Below are 23,722 nucleotides of genomic sequence, written 5' to 3' on the forward strand. Positions count from 1 at the left end.
CTCCATGACCTAGATAAGTCACAGCAGAATAGTAACAGAAGGCAGGAAGATTTGAATAACTCCACTACATGCTCCTAGTTCCCCAAGGGTAAAAAGTTCCTCGGGCAGTTCTGGTAGAATTACAGCAGCTTCTGGAGGGCTGAAAGAAAGAAAGAAAGAAAGAAAGAAAGAAAGAAAGAAAGAAAGAAAGAAAGAAAGAAAGAAAGAAAGAAAGAAAGAAAGAAAGAAAGAAAGAAAGAAAGAAAGAAAGAAAGAAAGAAAGAAAGAAAGAAAGAAAGAGATTACTGTTCCAAGCCTTCCCTTACTGTTGCCTTCCAATACTGGTATGCAAAGGGATCCATAGCCATTGATGAAACTATGCTCCATGACTTTGTGTAACTCTCTTTAAAGCCACTAAATGAATCCCCTAAGTGAATTACTTGTAGTTCTGGGGTTCACCCCCTGTAGTGAATCCCCTAAGTGAATTACTTATTGAGAGAAGGACTTAATTTTGAATCTCTTGAAGATGCTGTCCATGAACTTCCAGGGGCTTTTCGCACGCCTTCAAAATCGCACAATGGTTGCCAATTGAAAACGCTACTGATTTGCCATTATGCACAACGTCGTTGACAATCTGCCACACACCTGAAACCGATCCGCAAAAAGCGCTTCCTTGTAGCGTTTTCAGGGAAATCCCCAAAAGTGGATTCACCCTCCGGAAAGCGCTACACTCCTGCAACCAATCTGCAACACTAGCAGGAAAGTTCTGTGCGTTACCATTGTTGTGGTTTCTACAAAGTCCCTCCCCCTGGCTCTCTCCTCTGATCTTCCGGCGAAGCGATCGCCATTTTTTTTTCTCCGAGCGAGCGGAGTTCAACCCACCAGCAAGCCTGTTTAGAGGCTTCCCCGGCTTCAGTCCCTCCCCAGAGCTGTTTAGTCACTAAGCACAAACAACAGAGAAGCCCGTTTGCTGATGTATTTTCCCTTTATTTTTTACACTGTTTTCGGCCGAAAATCGGGCCCGTGAGGGGGGGGGATTTTTTTTTTCACTTGGGGGGAGCGTGGCAACGATGAAACGACAGCTCAAACACACCTGCCAGCTGATGGGTCTCTCCGTTGCAACGAATCAACACATATTCGTTGCAATGGGTGTGTTTTTTAAAAAAAAAACCCTTTCTTAAAGGGAAAGGGGCTGTTTGGGAGCATGCTAACGGCTGCCCATTGGCTGCTTGACGGCCAGGGGTGGGACGAGCTCGGCAATAGCGCTTCCTTTCTAGCGATTTTTGCTGAGACCGGAAGCTTGTGGGATCGATAGAAACGCAACTGGATTCCACTACAAAGTCAGGTATGCATAATGACAAATTGCACTATTTTAAATGGCGATTTTTCGTTCAGCAAACAATTTGCTACAAGGATCCCGGTGCGGAAAGCCCCCCAGATTCCAGAGAAGGAGAAAATGTTTGCTTTCTTTCAACAACAGCAGTTAACAATCACCACACAGCAGGCCATGCATGCCCAGCTGGGCTTGCTAAAACCTCACATATGTGTTTGTGTAACATGATGTCAAGTTGCAGCCCATTTGTGGTAACCCCAGCAAGAGGCTTTCAAGGCAATTGAGAACCAGAAGTGGTTGCCCATTCTCTTCCTCTGTAAAGTTGTCCATAGTGATCTTCCCTCCATGTACTGACACAGCTTAGCTTCTGCAAGAAGAAAGTAGACGATCCCAAAAACAACAAAGGAAAAAAGAATCTGTTCAATGGCTTAATCGAAGTTTAAGAGTCCTTTTTATCTCTTTATTTCCACCTGGACTCCGCCAAAACGGTCTCCATTTTCAGTACTTTTATCAGTGGCAAAATGAGTCTTCCACAAAGTTGTTATTAATAAATTAAATATATTCACTGAAAGTGCTGTTGTTTTTGATAATCACTTGAAAATATAATTAGGTGTGGAGAGTCAAGTCAAGCACTTTCAGTGAATATATTGAATTTATTAATAACAACTTTGTGGACTCATTTTGCCACTGATGAAAGCACTGAAAACGGAGAATAATCTAGAGATAGCTTAGCTTCTGGCATCTGGCCATACCATGGCATCTTCTCTTTGCTTTCTCTACCCCCATGAAAAATTTCATAAACCTCTCCAACTAAAAAAGTCCCAAATCCATTCCTTGAGGGGGAAATGCAACCCCATTTATGGTTGCTCTTCACTGCATCTCTTCCAGTGTTACACTATCTCTTTCAAGACACAGTGACCACATGCTCCACTATACAACATGCAACCAAACTAGGGTCGGTACAAGAGCATTCCAATACTGCCTGCTTGGTTGTCAACACCCCTCTTATTCATCTCTAGCACGGAATTTGCCTTGTCCAGAATTTGCCCTTAGGCAAAACCCTAATCTCACACCCCTCTATAGTAATCAGACAACAAAGTCATTACTGCTCCTAAACCAGAGACCCAAATTAGAGAGTCTGCAGTGGGACTCAGCATGCCAGATGCTAGTATAGCTCAACCTTGCCAGTAGTCTCTGGCCCATAGCAAAAACAGGACAAATTATATTTCAAAGAGTGCCAAGCACTTTGTGGCAGAGATAATGCCCTCTAGTAAGACAGCAGCCAGAAGCATTCAAGCAGGAAAGGCTGAACTGGTGTCTGGAGCCTCTGAAGGGACAAACGTGCATGAACAAACTGAAACCTAACTTCTTCGGGAAGGAAGACTGTGAAACAGCGACAAAGCAGATTTTGTATCAGATATATCTGGGGTTGCTCTGATCCGGATGGCCCAGGCTAGCCCAATCTCACTTAAGCAAGGTTTGCCGTGGTTAGTACTTGGATGGGAGACCACCAATAAAGTCCAGGGTTGCTGTGAAGAAGGAGACAATGGCAAATCACCTCTGTGCATTTCTTGCCTCAAAAACCTTACAGCAAGGGTAGTCAACCTGTGGTCCTCCAGGTGTTCATGGACTACAATTCCCATTGTATTGGGCAAATGCTGGCAGGGGCTCATGGGAATTGTAGTCCATGGACATCTGGAGGACCACAGGTTGACTACCCCTGCCAGTTTGGTGTAGTGGTTAGAGAGCCAGTTTGGTGTAGTGGTTAGGAGTGCGGACTTCTAATCTGGCATGCCGAGTTCGATTCTGCACTCCCTCACATGCAACCAGCTGGGTGACCTTGGGCTCGCCACGGCACTGACAAAACTGTTCTGACCGAGCAGTGATATCAGGGCTCTCTCAGCCTCACCCACCCCACAGGGTGTCTGTTGTGGGGAGGGGAATGGGAAGGCGACTGTAAGCCGCTTTGAGCCTCCTTCGGCTAGGGAAAAGCGGCATATAAGAACCAACTCTTCTTCTTCTTCTTCTTCTTCTTACAGGATTGCCATAAATTGGCATTGACTTGATAACATTTTCCATCTCCATGCCTGCTGTTGCATTCTTCTTGGAAGGGCTCCTGGATCCATCCCTCTCGTCACATAAACAAATCGTGAGGTAGCCAGGAATACTTTTTAAGCCACTGAAGCTATTCCTGGATAGAGCTGACCTGGAAACTATTATACAGGCCCTGATAACCTTCAGATTGGATTACTAGAACACACTCTGCTAACTTTGAAAACCACTGAAAAACTTCAGTAGGTTCAACATGCAAGAACTAGCAGGGGTAGTCAAGTTGCGGCCTTCCAGATGTCCATGGACTACAATTCCCATGAGCCCCAGCCAGCGAATGCTGGGAACTGTAGTCCATGGGAATTGTAGTCCATGGACATCTGGAAGGCCGCAACTTGACTAACCCTAACACATTTTCATTATATTGGGTTTATTGTACTGAGGCTGTCACAAATAAGAACAAATGGTTTCTTTATTCTTGAAACCAATCCAAAATGATAGTTTTGACTCCAAGTTCTAAACCAGCGGTACTCAAAAATCATTTGGGACCTACTTCTATACTAACTGCGCTTTCCAGGATCCATTTTCAAAGTAGCTCCATAGTACTTTTCTCCTCTGCAAAATAAAATGCAAGTGTCTCACATCAATCAACATTATGCTTATGTTTTTATTTTTTCATGCCCAACGCAGAGGCAGTCTTTGAAGAAAGGAGCACAGGAGACTTATGGATTTTCTGTACTTCTTGCTTTCTTTACAAATATACAGGTGGAGGCAAAAAGGCAGCCCTAAAGGACAGCATATTCACGACTCAGCATCAGATCTGCCAACTTACATCAGTGCCCATCTGTTCCTTCTTCCTGGAATTGGATCCTGTGCAGCACCTGTAGAGTTAGAGGGGAGATTCACACGCAATAGCATCTTCCACTGGCAGGTTGCAGAATTCAGCCCATTGAATGGATCTGTTCACTCCCCCACTTCTTAGTATAGCCCCCTGAAAAGGGAGGCTCAGGTGTTGAATGGATATGGGACAAGGGATACAGGTGGAGAGGGACATTGTGGAACTCCATACCTTAAGGTAGCGATCCCCAACCTGTAGGCCGCGGACCACATGTGGTCCTTCGACTAACTGGAGGTGGGCCCCAAAGGACGCCTTCTTCCCCCCCCCCCCAGCCCTTTACAACACACTTCATTGTTGTGGCGTGTCTGTATCTTATTTTGAAGGGATGTTTAAACATTACCATAGCGATCAGAGCGTTAGGGCAGTGGTTGAGAGTAGAGGAGTAAACTACCCCCCCCCACCGGGCCTCAGTAAAAGGCATTGAGTGGTCCCCGGCGTTGAGTGGTCCCTGGTGATAAAAAGGTTGGGGACCACTGCCTTAACGGAACGGAAGCCCCTCCTGTTGACCCAAGTGATGCTGATGGAACAGAGCACAGAGTATAATTCAGTGCAATGCACTGTAGCAGGCAGCCATAAGGAGCATTTATTTATTGCACGGTGTGTGTTATATAGCCAGGAGATCCGATGATTGTCTGACAGCCAGGCAAGGGATGTTTGGAGGTGGTTTGCCATTGCCTGCCTTCACATCATGACCCCTTGTGTTCCTCGGAGGAACTGCCACCCAAATCCTTGGAGGTCTTCCTCCCAAATACTAGCCAGGGTTGGCCTTGCTTAGCTCCTAGATCTGATGAGATTGGGCTTGCATAGTCTATCCAAGTCAGGGCAAGCCATAAGGATTATTCTGTGTAGCATAGTCAGAAGGTTAGACTAGCACTGAGGAGAGGCAAGACTCAAATCCCCCCTCAACTAGGAAACTTACTGTGACAAGTTGCATCTGCTTTGCAGGAGTAGTGTGAGAATTAAACCAGGGGAAGGGGAGAATCATGAATGTCACCTGCAGGAATATGCCTTCCGCTCCTCTTTGCGGGTGTCTTGCACCTCCCCCATCTGCCGGGCAGCACGTTCCGCTTTCTGAACTCTCAATAACACAGGAGTACTATGTTGATGCTTAGTTCCTACAGAGTGAACGAGAAGCCTGAGCAGTAAGCAGTAAGCCTGAGCTCAGGATAAGGACATTTTTATATATGAGCATGAATGAGCAACACAAAGATCCATTATGCACGGGGGGAATAATGCATATTCGGGGAGGAATGGCGGTGACTAAAATCACCAATAACGCACGGTGCCGGCTGCAACCGGCCAGATTCGGTGCAGGCCGCTGAAAAAGCCGCATTAGCGAAACGCGTAAGAAAGCGCAGCTTCCGGGTGCCCGGGGCGCAACCAGAAGCGGCACCGGGATTGCCGCGTGGATAATCGGTTACTCTGGGTTTTGCTGCCGTTGCGTCCCGTCCTGTGCATAAGCGGTTTGCTTCGCTTCTTCCCCCTCCATGTTTTCCATGTGACCCGAAATCGCCGTTTTGGCGGCCGTGCATAATGGGCCAAAGAGAGAAAACAACTATTTGAAATCCAGCCTGTGGGTCTGATCACAGTCAGGGAAGACAGCAAACATAATTCACAGGCCGAACAATCCCTGGAGTGGTCTCTTCTGCCTCACAGTGGATGGCAGCATCAGTGGTCTAGGTTGCATTAGACACAATTATCCTAATCCACTCAAGGCCAAAAGTGGTGGGAGAAAATTGGCACGCATTCTTTTCTGTGCACTGCAGGCCAAGGCTTCCATTCTGTGAAAGATCCGTCCCGGAACACAAACATACTACCTCTGCAATATCTCCTCTAAATTCACCTTTCTGTTTGACCCCAGAGAGAAGCTCCTCTTCCCCAGCCAGGCCCCACCAGTCACTGAAGGGGCTCACCCCAGACCTACATGTTACCAGACATCAACCTTTGCACCTTCTGGGCATCAGGGGTGATTGTTTACTCGTTTCTTTTGGGCTTTCTGCTGCTTCACAATATATTTTGAGCTTAATTGTTTCGAGGTTTCCTAATTTCACTGCTCTCTGGACGCATCCTTTCCCAGATCCAACCCAGTATACTTAACACCTGCGAGATCCTCGGGTTTAAGTGGATTCTGGTTTGCAATTAGATTTGTTTATGTTTACGATATACTCCTCTAATTGTTTCACAACCATCTGCATTTGCAAAGCATTACATGTGTATAACTAAGGGATGTGGTAGGGAATTGTTGCTCAAGATCGTAAACATCAGAAATGCTCCAGATTGCAATAAAATTATTCCTGGCCTTCGGAAGTAAGTGGAAGCATTCAGAGCTGATGGTTCATTCTGAACCTCGTTTCATTGTCTAAGGCAGGAATAGTCAAACTGTGTTTGCTGGCAGGGGCTTATGGAAATTGTAGTTCATGGACATCTGGAGGGCTGCAGTTTGACTACCCTTGGTCTAAGGCAGTGGGAGGAGGAGGGTCTGGGTCAGTGAGGCAAGCGACTCAGTATCAGTAGATGTGTGCTTGACAAGAACATCAGGAAACAGCGTCATCACCAAATGTTCCGCATTTCACCTTTCCATCACTCACTGCTTCATATCACTGGCTTTTGGAGAGCCTACCAGTTCTATGTAACCATGGATCCTGATGACCTCATCTGAGTACTAAACGGGCAGGGGGGAAGCTCTGCAGTGAGACTGCAAGCCCCAAAGCAGAGAGGGGCAAAGGCACCAAGTTTCCTTACACTAAGTCACACCACTGGTCTTTCAAGAACAGTACGCTCTGCTTTGACTGGCAGATCTCTAGGACAGCTTTTCTCAACTTTTTTTTACCATTGAGGACCTCCTGAAACATTCTTCAGGCTTCGAAAACACCCAGAAGTGGCAGAAGATGGTTGGGAGGCATAGCTGTGTACTCGCCCACCTGGGGCTCCACCCTTTCCCATCCCCTCCAGAGCCATCACTGGCCATTGTGGGAGGGACTGGGTGGGTCGACATGACCATATATGGTCATATCACCTGATAAACGCTTACATTTTTTTAAATATTAAAATTAATTAACTCCCACTAGGGATGTGTGCCTCAGCTCAGCAGAGGTGCACATCCCTACCTCCCACCCCTTTTGGGAAACCCCACCTGGGTCGTGAAGAAACCTCAGGGCTCCATGAAACCCTAGTAGAGAAAGCCTGCTCAAGGGTCTCAGGCAGAGCACCCTAGTTGCAGCTTGAGCCTTTTATCTGGAGGAGGTTGGGGTTGTACCTGTATCCTTGTGAAAGCAAAGCAGATGCTCCACCACTGTCACAGTCCCATGCTTTGCATGTATCCTATCGGAACCAGAAAGGACTGAGACACTGACCTGGCAATAGGACCAGCTTTAGTTCTGGTACTAAATAATCTGCCCAGGTTTTAAAATGAAGCATGACCCACCCAACTCAAAACCCAACATTATTTCCCACATCTTTGTTACTTGCTCTCTGGAAGAGAACTGAATCCTGAAAGATATATTTTCAAATTCCAATGTTAGAGGGGAAGAGAAGAACAGCTGAAAGTTGGCTTACCTGCGGGCACTTTTTTTATGTGGGATGAAGCTCCCCTGCGCATTCAGATCAGAGCTGAGTGACTGGAGGTGACTGCAGCCTTCTGCTGTCTCTTATGAAGCGAAGAACGTGCACTAATTATGCAGGCAGCTGCCTAGGAAGTCCCTACAGTTCAGTTCACTTCCTCCAGCTCAAAATGTGGGATGGGATCAAACTTCACAGCTGGAGAAAAATGAAAGGAGGGAACTCTGTAGGAAAAAAACAAGCTTTGAGCACGAACTTGATTAGTTTACAAACCTTACTAGTCCTTGCCATGAAGGATCCATCTGCTAAACAATACTCCGAGCAATGGGCCATTGACAAAACACACAAGGATCGGATGAAAATTCAGCAGCAGAAGCAGAAAAGCTCATTTGAAAGAAGAAGACTGTCAATGGCATATTTTAAGGCCTCCCAAAAAGGGAATATAATTAGCTGAGTGTGAAATAAAGTTTTTCTACATGCCCATGGTGCAGGGCAAAGTTTCCCATTATGTTCTACCCGCAGCAGCTTCAGCTTTCATGCATTATATTTTATTTTATTTATCATTCAATTTATACCCTGTTCCTCCCAGTGTGCTGGCTCAGGGAAGCTTGCAACATCTAGCTTAGAAGACATATATATGCAAAATTTAAATATAAATATTAAAACTTCAAAACAATACAGACTTAAAACCAACCATACCAGCTATTTAGCCACTCGGTTCATTAGGAGCGTTCAGCTCTCACCATGCTGGAGATGGTCCCCAAGTTGGAGGAGGTAACACAAAAGCCAGCAGCTGGAAAGGATGAGCTCAAAAGCCACCTTGTATTTGTGCTCTAGACACTCCCCCCCAATCACTGTGACATACTGATTATAGCAAAGTGAGAGTTACAAGTTATTTTATCCTACAGAACTATAGCTAAGCCAATAAACTCACAACAATATTTTTGAAGACAAAGAGAATGCATATTGTGCTTATATTTGGTACTTAGTTGGACAATGTTTCTTAGGACACATTAAATATTTCTTCCAGTGGTCGCACATCTCCCCCTGTAATATCTCCCCCCTAATAACACCTGGTTTGTGGGACTGATGAGTCACTGCTAAAAACCGGAGGTGACTGGCCCTCAGTGGCGGTGTGCCCCACCAATAGGAAAAAGACAGTCTGAATGATCTGCCTGGTGACCACTGACCAACCAAGACTGCCTTTTCCCTGTTGGTAGGAAAACTCCCATGATGAGAGGGCCATGTGGCTACACCACTTTCTCTGGGCGATCTACCTTTGCAGGGTTGCCCATGGAAAGCTTTGTCCTGACCTCTGAGGCCGGCCTTGTATTCTGGCTTCTGGCGTTGCATGTGGGGGAGTGCGGAATCAAACGCAGCTCGCCAAATTAGAGGTCCGCACTCCTAACCACTACACTATGCTGGCCCAGTTGCCTCCCTGGAGCTGCCACCACCACTTTGCTCCAGGACCTACCAGCAGTTCTTCACTAGGCCATGGCTGGGGACCCTGGTTACCCACTGAAGGGTGAAGGGGATGGGTAGGGGTGACCACTTCAACTCAGGGTGCTCTGGGAAGCAAGCTGGTGGCAATATCCCAGAGTCCACCCTCCAAAGAAACCATTTTCTCCGGAGGACTCATCTCCGTTGCCTAGAGATGAGATGTAATTCTAGGGGATCCCCAGGTCCTCCCTGGAGCCTGCCATGCCTAAACCCCAGTGGGATGTGATGCTTCAGTGTCCTCCCTCCACAGCAGCCATTAATCCCTGGAGAGCTAATTCTGGGAGATCTCCTGGCTCCACCTGAAGGTTGGGGATATTCTTTGCGGTTTGGAGGCAGGGTCTCAGAACACTGCAATGCTTCATGGTCTGTCTTCCAAAGCACCATTTTTGCCTCGCAGAGCTGACATGACATGACTGTCTGAGGTACCCTTGGCAAGAACGACACCAGGTCACACGCTAGTGCCTGTTGCTTTTAAGAATTCAATGGGTTTTACTACTAGTTATAAATATATTGTGCTGGCACTAGTTGGGTTATTGTGGAGAAATGGGGCTATCCCTGAGAAAAGCTCAAGGGGGTGGCAAGTTATAGTAGATGAGCAATAGGAATGCGAGTGTCCTGCATAGTGCAGGGGGTTGGACTAGATAACCTTTCAACTCTATAATTCTATGATTCTGTGGTTCAGCTTCTGTCTTCCTTTTTGTCCCTTTTCTTTTTACACATCTCTGGCTACAACCATGAGGTCCTTTTCAACTCTATTATTCTATGACTAGAAATAGAGCTCACTGCATGCAGAAATGCAATGGGCGCTAGAAGGGGGCTGTAAGGGAGCGGGGCAGGCCCGGCCCCCTCCCCCGCCCCCCCTGAGTTGGTGCGTGTGCCAGAGTGGGGCAGGAGTCAGAGGGGAGAGGAAAGGCAATGTGGAGGTCAGGGACCGACACGCGGCTCCCCCGGCTACCTGTGGAGTCCTGCGTGTGGCAACCGGTGGCAGCAAAGTCGGGGTGAGGCATGAGCGACTGGCGGCTCGGCAAGGAGGGCGGGGATGCAGGACCAGGAAGCGGAGCCATGCTGGGGGTGGCGCAGGAGGCAGGCGAACGGGGCAGCGGTGAAGAATGTTGCGTCCACGCAGAGGGCGTGGTCGCGGTCCCAGGGAACAGCAGCATGGGGGGGGCGGTGGGCGCGCCATGGGGCCAAAGTAGGGCAGACCCCTGGGCGACTGGTGGCACTGACGAGTCCGAGGTCAGAATTGGAAGGCGTGTTTTGCATGCCGCCCGATTCAGCCCTGAGGGGCGGATTGACAAGCCTTGATTGGCCTCTCCGCTTGTCAGTCCAGGGGCAAGGGCCGAATCCGTGTGTTTTGATCACGGACTCGGCCCATCCCAACCCCTCTTACTGTTTTATTAAGAGAGAAAGATTCTATGATTCTAGGCTCAGTGTGGTTCAACTTCTGTCTTCCTTCTTGTCCCTTTTCTTTTTATACATCAATGGCTACAACCGCCCAACTGGTTTAGTTAAGGATACTTCTAACTCATCTAACACTCACAAAAGGAAGTCTAATTAAATTAAAATATGAGCCATTGTTGGGGAACATTAATTTATGCATGGATTTTCTGTTGTGAGAAAATAATGCACTGAAATCCAGATCTTTAAACAATTTAATGCTCCTTTGTTCTGCTACAAAAGCAAACAATTTAATTATGTGTTGCAATGTTAGATTCACCTATATTCTGGGAAAGGGGTTATTATGGAATTGGATGTTATGACTCTATGCCACTAAGTCTTCTTCTGGCACAAGGAGTTTTACTCTGTTGGGCTTGAGAATGTAAGAACATAAGAAAAGCCATGTAGATTTATTTATTTATTTGTTTGTTTACTTACTTATTTATTTATAGTATGTTTCCACTGAGACTCAGGGCGCATGAGAAAACAAGAACCTTTCAGTCAATCAGTAAGTGGATTACAAAATATAACATTTGAATCCAAAGGAATGATCCCTGGTAAGAAAAAGAACAATGCATGCAGATGTGCCTGTTATCAGAGTGTTAACAGAAGTCACCTCCTGAGCGATCTGTGATTTATCATATGGCAGGCATATAATATAGCCAGGAGATCCTAAACTTGTCTGGCTGCCAGGCAAGAGATGTTTGGAGGCAGTATGCCATGGCCTGCACCTGCATCATGACCCTGTTTTTCCTTGGAGATCGCCCTTCCAAGTGCTAGCCAAGGCCAACCCGGTTTAGCTTCCGAAATCTGATGGGATTGAGCTTGCTGGGCTATCCAAGGTCAGGCCACCTCCTGAGCTGATACATGATATCACCACTTTGTTCCCTCTGCACAAATGCCCCCCTGAACAATTCTGTTGTGCACAATTTGTGAATGACTAAAGCACGGAGGTCTTCCTAATAGCCTTGTGGAGAACGTACCATAATGTAGAATCCACCACAGACAAGTGTGTGGGTGCCGGCAGTTGCTTTATTCATGCAGTGACAGTGGATCACATCAGGAGGAGAAGTCCTGCAGGTATGTGGGTCCAATGCTTTTAAGGGCTTTGAAGGTGATAGAATCTGGACATTAATCCAGTGACTGGCTACTAATGGAGCATCTGCAAAAAGGTAGGGATATGCAGATTCTACTTAGAGTTAGTTAGTTTTATCAAATTATCAACGGGAGTGTGTGTATGTGTGTGTAGAAAGTATGTGGCAGCATACTGATACAATTTCAGGCATACTGAACATTGCGCCGCGTCAGGCCGCCGGCCAAGGGAGCCCCCGCCAGCCGCGCTGCTCACGACTGCCGGGGGCTCCCTTGCCTAGCGCCCGCTGTATTTTTACTACAGCGGGCTTGATTACTAGTCTGGAATAAGTTCCTAACAGTCTGAGCGGTTTCTCAGTGGAACAGGCTTTCTTGGGAGGTGGTAGGTTCTCCATCTTTGAAAATTTTTAAACAGAGGCTGGATAGCCATCTGATGGAGGGGCTGATTCTGTGAAGATTCAAGGGGATAGCAGGTTACCGTGTCAGCAATAGGGTTGTGGGTGTCCTGCACAGTGCAGGGGGTTGGATAGATAACCCAGGAGGTCCCTTCCAACTCTATGATTCTATGTCCACAGCAATGCCATTTTGTACTCTGAAAAAAGGTTTTATACAATAAGACAGTTTTATCAGAACAGTTTATTTTGACCTATTAAACAAATAAGGTAAAGATATTTAAAGTCCAAAACAAAATTATCTTGTATCAAACTCAAAAAGGAAATGCAATAAAGTTATTTTCTTCATACATATACAAACCAAGAATCCCATCCTATTATATACAAAACAGACAGGTCTCTACAAAACAGGATTTCAAGTTAGCACATCATACCAGCATAAGTTCTTTTGTTACAAAATATTAAAGCGACAAATGTCACATTAAGTCTCTCAACATAACTGACACCAGACATTTCATTTCAGGCTGCAAAAAGGAAATCTTGGCAGCTGGTTTGGAATGCTGAGCAGTGCATATGGGCTCATTAACCACATGAATGAGATTTCCCAGTTAAATACTCTTGCCAGAAGCAGTTCAAATTGGACAACATTCCTTCAAGAGATTAGTCTCTGAGATTACAATCTGAGTTGCAGATGAAGTGCTACATTCCTTCAGAAAACTGCAAAATGAGGTCCCTTTATTGTTAAGTTGCTGAATATGACAGAATTGGCTTGTTTAATGCATGGAAAAGTCTAGCATTTTATTCTGATTTCCATGCAATATTTTTTTTTGGGGGGGGGACTTAGTTACTGAGACCATTGTGCTCTTCTCACTTCTTGGTTTCTTCAGCACAGGTACCCCCCCCCCCACACTAATAATGCCCTGTATGATAGCAAGGTAAGGCTTTCTCTGCTATCAAGGGGAAAACAATACTGAGCAACACCTATGGAATGACAAAGGCAACAATACCAACTAAATATGCTATCATCTCCTCCATGTGAAAGCAATCCACTCAGCTTGGTACACGTATGAGTCACATTATGCATAAGCATCCTAACAAGAGGCAAAATACTTCCATTTTAGAAGCAATTTGCTTCACGGCGAACTATTAAAGGCCCTTCCATCTTATTGGTGAATGTGAAAATTGCTTTTCCAGCAAGGAGAACAGGCTGTAAAAATGAGCCTATCTCAACAACAAACATGAACAATAAGCTGTACTGCAGACGGCATCTGGACCCTGTTTCAGAAAGTTACATTAGAATACTGGCCGTTGACAATCTTCATGCCAGATGATTGTCTGGAGAGCTCAGTCATCAACAGAAATCAACGTTTCAAAAAGGCAGCTTGCCTTGCCAGCAACCTTGTTTATTTAATTTACTGTTTGTTTGTTTGTTGCAGAGTTCTGCAATATATTAGAAGTTATCAGAATGCATGCTTCCCCAAGAAGCTGACCAGCATGGCTTTACAAAGGACACACAGTTACTTTGGTTTACTATTAAGTGGTTCTTCTTGCATCACATATAACTGCATTCCTTGTCTGCCAATGTCTGTAAATCGGCTGTTTGGCTTTCTCTAGGACTCCAGTGTAAGCCAAACGTATTAATGGGCATGGCTTTAGAAAGGAAAAAGCCAGCAATTTAAATTATTATTTTGTAACAGACTGGGAATTAAAACCAAAACTGAAAAAAGCAAAACGTTAAGGCTTCATTAAGAGTCCTACAGCAAGAAGTACCTGGACAGACCTCACCAATCTGGCATTTTTCAAATGCAGAAGTAATCTAGTGGGAGAAATCTTCTGTAGCAAGTGTCAAATAGCATATACCCGCAAAAATAAATGCTTCTAGGTTTTTAGCAGCAGGAATAGTATTTGTATACCTGAAGGGATATGGATGGAAATTCAGGGGACTGTCCAAATTCCATGAAACACAATGAGATGCTACTGGAGGAGAGGAAAAAAATCACAGTGTACCTGTGCAAGATGCTGTATGCATGCACACACGGAAACCTCCATAAGTAGGAATGTTAAAAGTGAGAAATCCAGACAGGCCATAATTAGCCACAAGCACACAATTCAACCAGAAATGTCAGTACCAATTCCACTCTAATGAATATGAATGTGGGAGGCTTGGTTCCTACACATTTATGATTTAATTTCCCAAGCAGGGTTCTTAGCGGACTCTGCCTAGAAAAAATGTAATTGCTTTGTTAAACTCAAAAGATTAATTTGAAGGTATTCCTTTGGGTCAACAGATATTTATTTTAACTTTAGCCAATAATCTTCTTCAAAAGAAACTACAACTGCACCTTGAGTTAAATTTGACCTAACATTGCAAGCCGTAAACAAATTACGCTCAAAATAGCAATGCTCATGAAAGTTAACAATTTCTTAAATATTTTAAGCCTCTTGTTATCTCAAGAGAGTTCCCGGTTTCCTGAGTTACAAGCACTTTGACATTCTTCTGCTGCAAGCAGGAAGTGGGGCTCATTCTGTGTTCAGCAATTGATTGGTTTCACATTTTTTAAACAAAATCAAGAAATCACTTAAGGTATCAGCATTCACTCAAAGTATGCACAGAGAAGGGGAAAACAGATGGCAACCTTGAAATATGATGCAATAAGTATGGTAATATAAGGCATAGGGCTTTTATAGACTTCCGGAAGGGATAAAACTTGGAGGTTTTCTTTTCCTTTTCAAATTCTTCTCACAGTACCATTCAAACAGTAGTAGAGCACAGTTGAGAACAGGGCTAGTTCATTATACAGCGTTCACTTTTGATGGCCCTGAGGGACAGGAGAAAAGGTTAAATGATGCATCCCCTCTGCTGCAAGTTGAAGTGGACATGCAAGTATGCAGAACGCATCAACCTTAAAAGTTAAGCCATGTTATGCACTTTGTAACCTCCAAAAAGAAACGAAGTGCTTCAATGCAATTTGTATAAAATAAACACAAAACTGCAGAAACGGAGCCTACGGAAGTGACTGAAGCTGCATTAATTAGTCCATTTCCAATTGTTCCTCAGAGTCATAAGATACAAATGAGCTCTCAGCAGTAACAAAGTTCCTCAAAAGCCACATGCTACCTCTTAAAAAACATATAAAACGTTGCGACACAGCATTACCTGTTTGTGAGAATTCCTTACTATGGCATTCCTGAGTTTGAAAAGGTGCTACAGTAAAAAAGAGGGAAAGACACTGCTTTGCTAACACATTTTAAACAGAAGTCCATCTATAGAGTTGTAAAAGCAGTTTATTGTTAGGGAAGATGGAAATCTAGTCTACCGGTGACCGTTCCTCAGAAGTTCTGCTGCCGTCTTTTCTTGGCTTCAATGGCATCAAGAATTGGCTGCCGTTTCGACTGATATCTCTGTCGAACTTCTTCTATCTCCTGCTCCATCATTGGGTCAAGTGCACCAAGTCTTCTCTGAAGTTCTTCAACAGTCCAGTTCCTCAACTAAAATAGAAAACAAGAAGGCACACAGAAATGAAACAGATGCAATGAATGATGTACTGAGAATGGTGAACAATCAGGGTGATTCCGCAGGACTTTAATGTAGCAGAAGGCTTGCAAATTGTAAACGCTACTAATTTGCAGTTCCGCAAGATGTCGCACACAATCTGCAACACTCCTGCAACAATTCCGTGAAAAGCGATTCGTTGTAGCGCTTCTAGGGAAATCGGGAAAAGTGGATTCACCCTCAGAAAAGCGCTACACTCTTGCGAGCAATCTGCAACACTAGCGAAAAAGACCTGTGCGTTCCCATTGTTGCGATTTCAACAAAGTCCCTCCCCCCTGGCTCTCTCCTCCGAACTTCCGGTGAAGCGATCGCCATTTGTTTTCCTCGGAGTGAGCAGAAAGCAACGAACCAGCAAGGCTTCTCTGGCTACAGTCCCACCACAGAAGTGCTTTAAAGCTCCCCTAAGCACAACACAGCCCCATTTGCAAGTTCCCTTTATTTTCGGCCGAAAATCGTGCCCTTGTGGGGGGGGGGTTTCACTTGGGGGAGCGTGGTAATGATGACTCGCCAGCTCACACACCAGCTAGATGGGTCTCTATGTTAGGAAGATTCAAGGCATATTCATTGCAACTTGTTTTTCTTTTTAAAAACCTGTGCTTAAAGGGAAAGGGGCTTTTCCGGAGCATGATAACAACCGCCCATTGGCTGTTCGTTTGATTGACGGCCAGGGGCGGGACCAAGCACAGAAAAAATCGCTTCCTTTCTAGCGATTTTTGCGAGACCGGAAACCTGTGGGAAACGAATGAAACGCTACTGGATTCCACTACAAATGCAGGTATGCGGAACGCCGAGATTGCACTTTTAAAAATAGTGTTTCCGCTTAGTGGAACCAATTGGCAACATTGGTCCTTGTGCGGAATGGGCCTCAGTTTAAGAACTGCTAAATCGGAACAGTATGTGAACAGTAAGGGGAGGTCTACTCTACCGTTTCAGATGATTAAAATTAAAAAGTGTTTGACTTCTAAAGGTTAAGCTAAATGAGACAAATCCTAGACCTCTTGTAGATCTTCAAAACCATGTGCAGAGAAGGTCCAAAACTCACTAACTGAAGCACACACAGTTAGCTCTTTATAGGAAAAAAACAGGTAGTAGCACTGGAGACAGAGGAAGATTCCAATTTGATTATTGAGAAAATACTGGTGGGCAGGATTAAATCCCCTCTTCCCCCTCCATGCAGCATCAATCTGAACTAGGGCACTTGCACTTGACAGCCTTAGAGTCCATCAGTATGACCCCAAGAGAAAGAAATGTAATGTCTCTACCTTAAATAAAGTGTAATTAGAAGTTCATTGACAAGCAAAAAGGAAACAGTTACTTAGATCCAGCCAACTAAGAAAGCTGTGAAATAATCAAAGTAACAGTTGCCACCCTCCCCTTCCCACAGAGGCCCTTGTGCTGCATCCCCTGATTCTTGGGGGGCAAAAGTCTGCAGTAAAGACTCCTTCCACAATCTCTAATCTGTTTGCATTTAACCCATCTTTAATCAAATCACAGTTTACTGATAAGACCAGGCTTTCTCAACTAGGATTTTATGAATCTCTGGGGTTTCTTGTAATAAAAATTGTTGGCTCTCAGGTAACCCAGATGAGGTTATGATGCACTGCATCAATTCCATATGACATTAATGTAGAGTTCTAGAGATTTTTTCTGCACAGAGAAGAGATCCCAGAGTTGTCAATTGTCTCAGAGCCAGCATTACTTTGTTTGCAGAAAGTCATTAATTTTTTTGCAAGGTATGATGTTGTTTTTCTCATTAGCAACCAACGTAAACTCATGAACATGCATAGATTATTGTTCTGCCAAACACAAGGGAAATAAAAAGCATTCTAGCAAGACAACACAGATTTCTGCCTGTTGAATAAGGAAGATGTTCATCAGAAAAAGTGCTTTCCCCATCATGTGTATTATGCATGCACATTAATACAGCTTTACCTGACAGCTATTTAAGGTGATGTATTGTACCTGCTATGGTTTTATGCTAATTGTATAACATCTGCTTTAGAGGATGATTGTTCAATATTCAATCCTCTGGAGATGAATATAATAAAATATAGCAGAAAAGATTAACATATTTTTTCAGTTCTGCGCACATAGTTTAATTGTGTTAAGTATTCTAACTAGTACTGTGTTGTTGTTAGGTGCGAAGTCATGTCCAACCCATCGCGACCCCATGGACAATGATCCTCCAGGCCTTCCTGTCCTCTACCATTTCTCGAAGTTCGTACTGTGTAAACAACTACATCTGATGGTTCAGGACTTCAGCCAAAGATTCAGAGTTTTCTCTTTCTGTCGAAGGGTTCTTTTTAAATTTTGCCTTGAATGAGACACAACAGATTTTGGGCTTGACTTTTATTCCAAAGTCCTCTTATATCACATTTCCCACATCCTTTGCTTTGCAATTTTTGGTGCCACATGTGTAAGGAGACTACAGCCTGGAAAGGCAGGCAAGATACAGGGATTGGCTTCTTCGAAATCTATGAAGCATTCAGAATTACGCTTTTTAAAATCATTCATGTCCTACTTTGCTCCTGAGTTTAGCGTTGTAGGAATATAGAAATCCAAGCCCCTGCAAAAGGTTCCTTGATTTTATTTCTTAAATCAGCAGAAGGGAATTGCGGTAGATAGAAGGCAAGCTATTGGACTGATAATTAACGCTGCCTGAGAGGTGGTTAGAGGAAGCCATCTCTGCCTCAAATGTTTGTGCTTGAATAAATCTGGTAATCTCCAAGGTGCCTATTTTGAAGTGTGAGAGAAGGATTGTAAGGCCACAAAATAATAATTGTGTGCAATCAAAATGCAGCTTGCTCATATTGACCCCAGGAATTTCAAGGCAAGAGATGTTCAAGAGATGGTTTGCATTGCCTTCCTCTGCAAAGCACCCCTGGTTTTCCATCCAACTACTAACCATGGCTACCATATTCAGCTTCCAAGCTCTGACAAGATAAGGCTTGTTATAGTTATTCAGGGATGCTAAGGCAAGAAAATGCAAATCACATTCTCAAATTCTCCACAATCCCTCCTCCCCCCCCCCCCAATATGGGGCTGGCGTCCCAGGCCTGCTTGTCCCTTAGTCTAGCGGCCTCATAAACTCCTCTGGCAAGAATGACCAACTGAATGGAAGATCCAACAACTGGTGCCAAAGAAAAGATGACTTAAGCAGATCGAGGAAGACTTCAGAAACCAGTGATGGGCTATCCATATGGCCAAAACTACTGCCACCAATCGGCAAGAGTGAAAACATATTGTGAACAAGGCAAAAAATCCAGCAACACCTACTGCAGCATATTGGCTGAGAGGACAACCTGCTCCACCAATCGCCAGCTAAAGGATAAAAAGAAGAAGGAAGTTGCTAGGAAGAACATACACAAACAAGATGGTATCTGTAAGGTGGGAAGCTATAAAGAGAAAGAAACACAAGGATCTACAGGGGTGCAAATCCGGGTGTGCTTTTAACAAAGGCACACAGCAGATCTGTAGTCAATATGTGAGCTCCAACAACTATCAATCTACCAAGAAATCACTGAACTGGTGAAATTGCTAAAAGATTTCTAATAGTTTGTGCTGGTTTATATGCACTATTCCAGATTTCTGACAGGCACAATTTGTAGCCTTACAGCTTATCCCACTATCGACTGCAGCAGACCTGTGACTGTGAAGCAAAGCAATGGCTACGCGGAATGTCATTTGCAGCGGCACATTAGAGAAGGAATTAGTCCAATGTGGCTTTTCAAGTGGCAGATGAAAACAGACTCTTCAAACTACTTTTACGTAAGTATTACACTCAAGTGGAGGTCTTTTTCGTGAAAGAGAATTTGCCAGTGAAGAAAGCTCTTTAGATCAAGAGAAATGACTCACAGCATTGCAATTTTCAAATCTATGTCACGGTCTTAGGAATGCTGACTTCACAACTGTAAGAGGGAAAGCAGTTATGCATATTTCAAGACTGTTCCTGTGAAAACAAGCTGTCCTACACTATAAGAAATCCATCTACTTATTAGTCTATGTGAATAAACTACACATTTGCAGCAAGATGCCAAATTCCAAGTTAGAGCAATGTAAATCTGCATGTTACATGTTAGCCGAAGTGCAGGGATAAAGAAGACAGAATTTCATTGCATTTCAATGAGGGTTAAAATGTGAAACCTAACATAATCTAATAAATGCTTCACCAAGCATTAAATCCTGAAATGTTTACTGCGCTGCTTAAATGGAGACATAATATCCATGGCCATTTCCGCATGAGGAAAATGTTCCTGGACAGCCTTGGCATGTTGGTGGTATACAGAGCCCCCTCCACATAACATTACCAACATCCCGAGACTGTCCAATAGCCAGGTCGCAATTTGGCCATTTCATGATTTCGGGAATCCAGGAAACTGGATTTACCACCCTCAATCACGCGAACCACCAGTGAGCAACCAGGGATAAGACTGTATGGAGGGGAAAATGTGTGATAGTCTGGCCAGCTTTGTCCAGCCCTTGCTCCCACCCTCTATTTCCTGCTCCGAGTAAGTTTTTTAAAAAAAAATGGTACAGTCCGTGTTGCAGTGCAACTGCACACCTACATTATCCAAGGTGAAATAAAATGTTCTTTAAAGTGTCCATGGTCTTCTTGGGATCCGGCAGGCAAAACACAGCCCCGTTTTTGTTTTCAGGAGGTGGGCTCTAGGGACAGTGTGCAGCATCTCAGAAATCCACCCAGGTAGAAATCCCAAAAATGGGAGGAATGCTGTATCATTCTAGTGTCTCTCCATAGCAATGGGGCACTGCTGATTTTATTAAAGATCCATCTCTGTTGTGGCATTACCACATAGCACTGCGAAAGTGCCTTAAAAACAATTTGGTACTGGGGGGGAGAGAAAATTTCAGTCCATGACAGAACTGCTGTGTTATTATTGGTGGTTTGCTGTGATTGACAAGCCAAGAAGCAGCCGTGTCAGGAGGTAAAAAGCCTTGATGGGGCAGAGGGAAAACGAAGGGGGGGGTCTTCCCGTGAGGAGGCTGCAAACATGAGGTTTACCATACCACATTTGCCAGTGGGAAGCCATTCATGTTTACCTCTCCATGCAGAAATAGCCCATATGTTCAGGAACCAGCTCTGCTGATATAACTGCTCAAGGAGAAGTTTTCAGATCAATTGTTTTGGAGCCTGCCCTTGAACTTCTTAGCATCCTTGGCTGTCAAAAATTCTACATTTTAAAAAGGATCCAAAAATACACAGGAATCTGCCATAAAGAAGCCAATATCTTCTTCCTGTATTGATTGGGGCATAGTTGCTGATTTGGACAAAGGCAACACAAATGCAAAAACAGGCAAGGTGCAGGGATATGCGATCCTTCCTTCCCATGAGTAGGCCTCCTTCACAGAGATGAATTTTGACAAGGCAAAACAGAGCCCTATCCCATTTGTTCAACTCATACAAGAGGGCCCTGAGTGTGCCAGGCTATTAAAACAAAAGGGAAGCCTGGGTGTCTTTCCCATATCCAAGGACAGCTCTATGAGGTCTCCTGCGTAGGGGGATAATCCTTGCTTTCCCACTCTTACAGGCCTCATAAAAATTAGCATCTCTCTTTCTAGACTCCGGCATGATTCCTTAATTTCACAAGAGTTTGGCCACCAATTCTGGATGTCTGCCAGAACCAAAGGTAACCAAAATAATGGCCAAACTCCTGCCCAACCCAGCATACTTACACTCTTTCACCGAAAGCACACAATACGTCGACAGGCAATGTGGTAATAGCTTCTCACTCCTAACAACAGTGTACAACTGTTCTTTTACATGTGCTTACCTGCCTTAGGTCCTAGGATGCTCAGGAGAAAGGCAGGATTATAAACATTTAAATGCATACATTAAATGTTCTATGAAGACCCTTTTTTATGTGTAAGGAAGTTTGGAAGTTTTGTGATCTTTATACACAAACATGGGTCACATGTACATCATCACTGCTCTTGACTCACGTGTCAAGTTTCTGAATAAGTGAGCTCTTGAACATCCTCTCCCCCTTCTACTGATATGATTTTTTTCGCAATTGTTATTGCATTAAAAAACCCTCCTTTCCAGCCATTTCTCTCTTCCATTCCTTTTAACAGCAAAACTTACTTACCTAAAACCAAACTGCTTTTTCAAAAATGATTTTTGTTAATGCGTTTTTCTGAGAAAACACAGGAGCTGAAGCAATAATGTATGTACAAAGACAGTGTCTTTTGTTTCCTACAAAACATGATTTTCCCCCCTGCTTTTCTGCAGCAAAAATTAAAATGCATGTACTATGGAAGCATGGGGTGTAGTACTTTACAACTTGCACTCTCTCTAACATTGGTTCTATCTGTAATTTTGCTCCTAGAAAACTACAGCATTTATTATGTAAATTTCCATAAAAGTGCCAAACTGTACAATTATATCTATTATTATTATTAATTTGTATTCCACCCTCCCAGGAAAGATTCAGAGCAATAAATATCATAGTCAATACAAATACAATCAGTACTAAAAATTATTCTCATAAAAATAAATCTTCACTGTAAACACGTATTGAAAACATTTGAACCGTAATTAGCAGCTGTCTGGCCATTAATTCCAGCTTTTCTGAAGGGGGAGGGGGTGACTACTAAGGCATAAGTAGGGATTCAGACCTAGGTCTCCCCGGTATAAGTCTGCCTCACGTAACCAGGTCACGTAACCAGGTCATGTAACTCTAGGGCAGAGTCTGCACTTCCTTTATTCCATTGTCAATCCTGTTGAATTCAGATCACTTTGAACTCGGGTCTTCCTCTCCCCCCCTCTCCCCATTGAAACAGGAAAGTCTTCTGCACGTGGTTAGGGTAGTTCAGTAGGGGTGGGGAGCCAAGCCTCTTTCTTTCTTTTCTTGAAGGGGGGGTGGGAGAGAAGATCGAAAAAGGCAGAGGAGGGAGGAAAAATCCAGGACCAACAGAAGTTGAGAAAAATCAGGGGCTTCTCCTTTAAGGCAAGCTTGTCACATGACCAGGTGTGGCCTATCAGAGGTTCTCTACCACGGCACTTGGTTTCCCAATCCATATTTAAAAATATATTGAGCATTAAAAGCACTCCAAGATATCGCACAATAAAGGCAGGGTCACTCCCGATCAATCCTTCTTGCTGCAGAAGGAAAATTTAAATAGCCCAAAATCCAAACGGAAATCGCATTCTGTGTAGCAGGCAGGGACTGAATCGATCTGGAGTTGGAATAAAAGCTCCGTGCAATTTACACCTAGGTCTTCTAATGTGGTGTAAAATAGCATTTTATGTAACTAAAGTAAAAATAAGGTTAGGATAGACCATGTAGCGTACTTGAAGGGACCGACCCCACCTCTATCCTCAAAATGTCACCTTCAAATATTTTTACACCTTCTTGTACAGAATACATGGGTGAAGCAATGTAGAATGACACAAACTTTGAACAATTAATGGGTATTATACTAAATACTCTTTTAAGAAGAAAAAGAGAAGAACATAACTTGTGCAGGCATACCCCCTCACAAAAAGGTAAAGGAATACTTTTCAAAAGTCCTTGGCCAAAGAGGCAAGTGGCATGTCATGTCCTCAGATCTCTGAAACATATGGCCAACTTTATGCTTGGGATTTGGATGCAGACAGCCTGGTTCCCCAAGCTGACCTCTCAATTTCAGCACTTAAAACAGGTTTCATCTGTCACAATAAGGCTCTAGCGTAATATCGAGCATTCCCGAATCTCAATTAAATTAAAACATTGTAGAAGAATATATAACAGATTTAAGCAGACCCATTAGTCATATTCTCAAGGACACAGGGCTGAGTGACTGCACAGCATCACAGCCCAGTTTTGACCTCCAAAGACTAATTTATAACAGCTATGTGGCTGTTTTGCCAAGATGGAACAGAATAATTTAAATTCATTACACTTACTGTAACACAAAGAGAGGATTAACCATAT

The 23,722-nt window shown here is 44.0% G+C and overlaps 2 protein-coding genes across 4 annotated transcripts in view; both read right to left on the reverse strand.

Annotated features, from left to right (window-relative positions):
- Positions 1-303: 303 nt before the first annotated feature.
- Positions 304-8,637, reverse strand: LOC143836314 (uncharacterized). 2 transcript variants are annotated; one of them, XM_077335478.1, is made up of 5 exons: positions 7,815-8,637; positions 5,254-5,374; positions 4,194-4,242; positions 3,915-3,976; positions 304-1,679 (listed from the first exon to the last, which is right to left on the reverse strand). In XM_077335478.1, exons 1-4 carry the CDS (start codon positions 7,855-7,857, stop codon positions 3,917-3,919), a joined length of 273 nt encoding a protein of 90 aa, XP_077191593.1. In that variant the 5' UTR covers positions 7,858-8,637; the 3' UTR covers positions 304-1,679; positions 3,915-3,916. The 2 variants fall into 2 exon arrangements, with proteins under 2 accessions (XP_077191593.1, XP_077191592.1); XM_077335477.1 differs by lacking the exon at positions 3,915-3,976.
- A 3,827-nt stretch (positions 8,638-12,464) lies between these two features.
- Positions 12,465-23,722, reverse strand: part of STK4 (serine/threonine kinase 4) — an 80,155-nt gene continuing 68,897 nt past the window's right edge. For both annotated transcript variants that reach the window (XM_077335485.1, XM_077335484.1), the window contains exon 11: positions 12,465-15,727. In XM_077335485.1, coding sequence (XP_077191600.1) covers positions 15,569-15,727 — 159 coding nt within the window. In that variant the 3' untranslated portion in view covers positions 12,465-15,568. The remainder of the gene's footprint in view (positions 15,728-23,722) is intronic.

This window comes from Paroedura picta, chromosome 4 (assembly GCF_049243985.1).
Source record: "Paroedura picta isolate Pp20150507F chromosome 4, Ppicta_v3.0, whole genome shotgun sequence".
Classification (NCBI taxonomy): Eukaryota; Metazoa; Chordata; class Lepidosauria; order Squamata; family Gekkonidae; genus Paroedura; species Paroedura picta.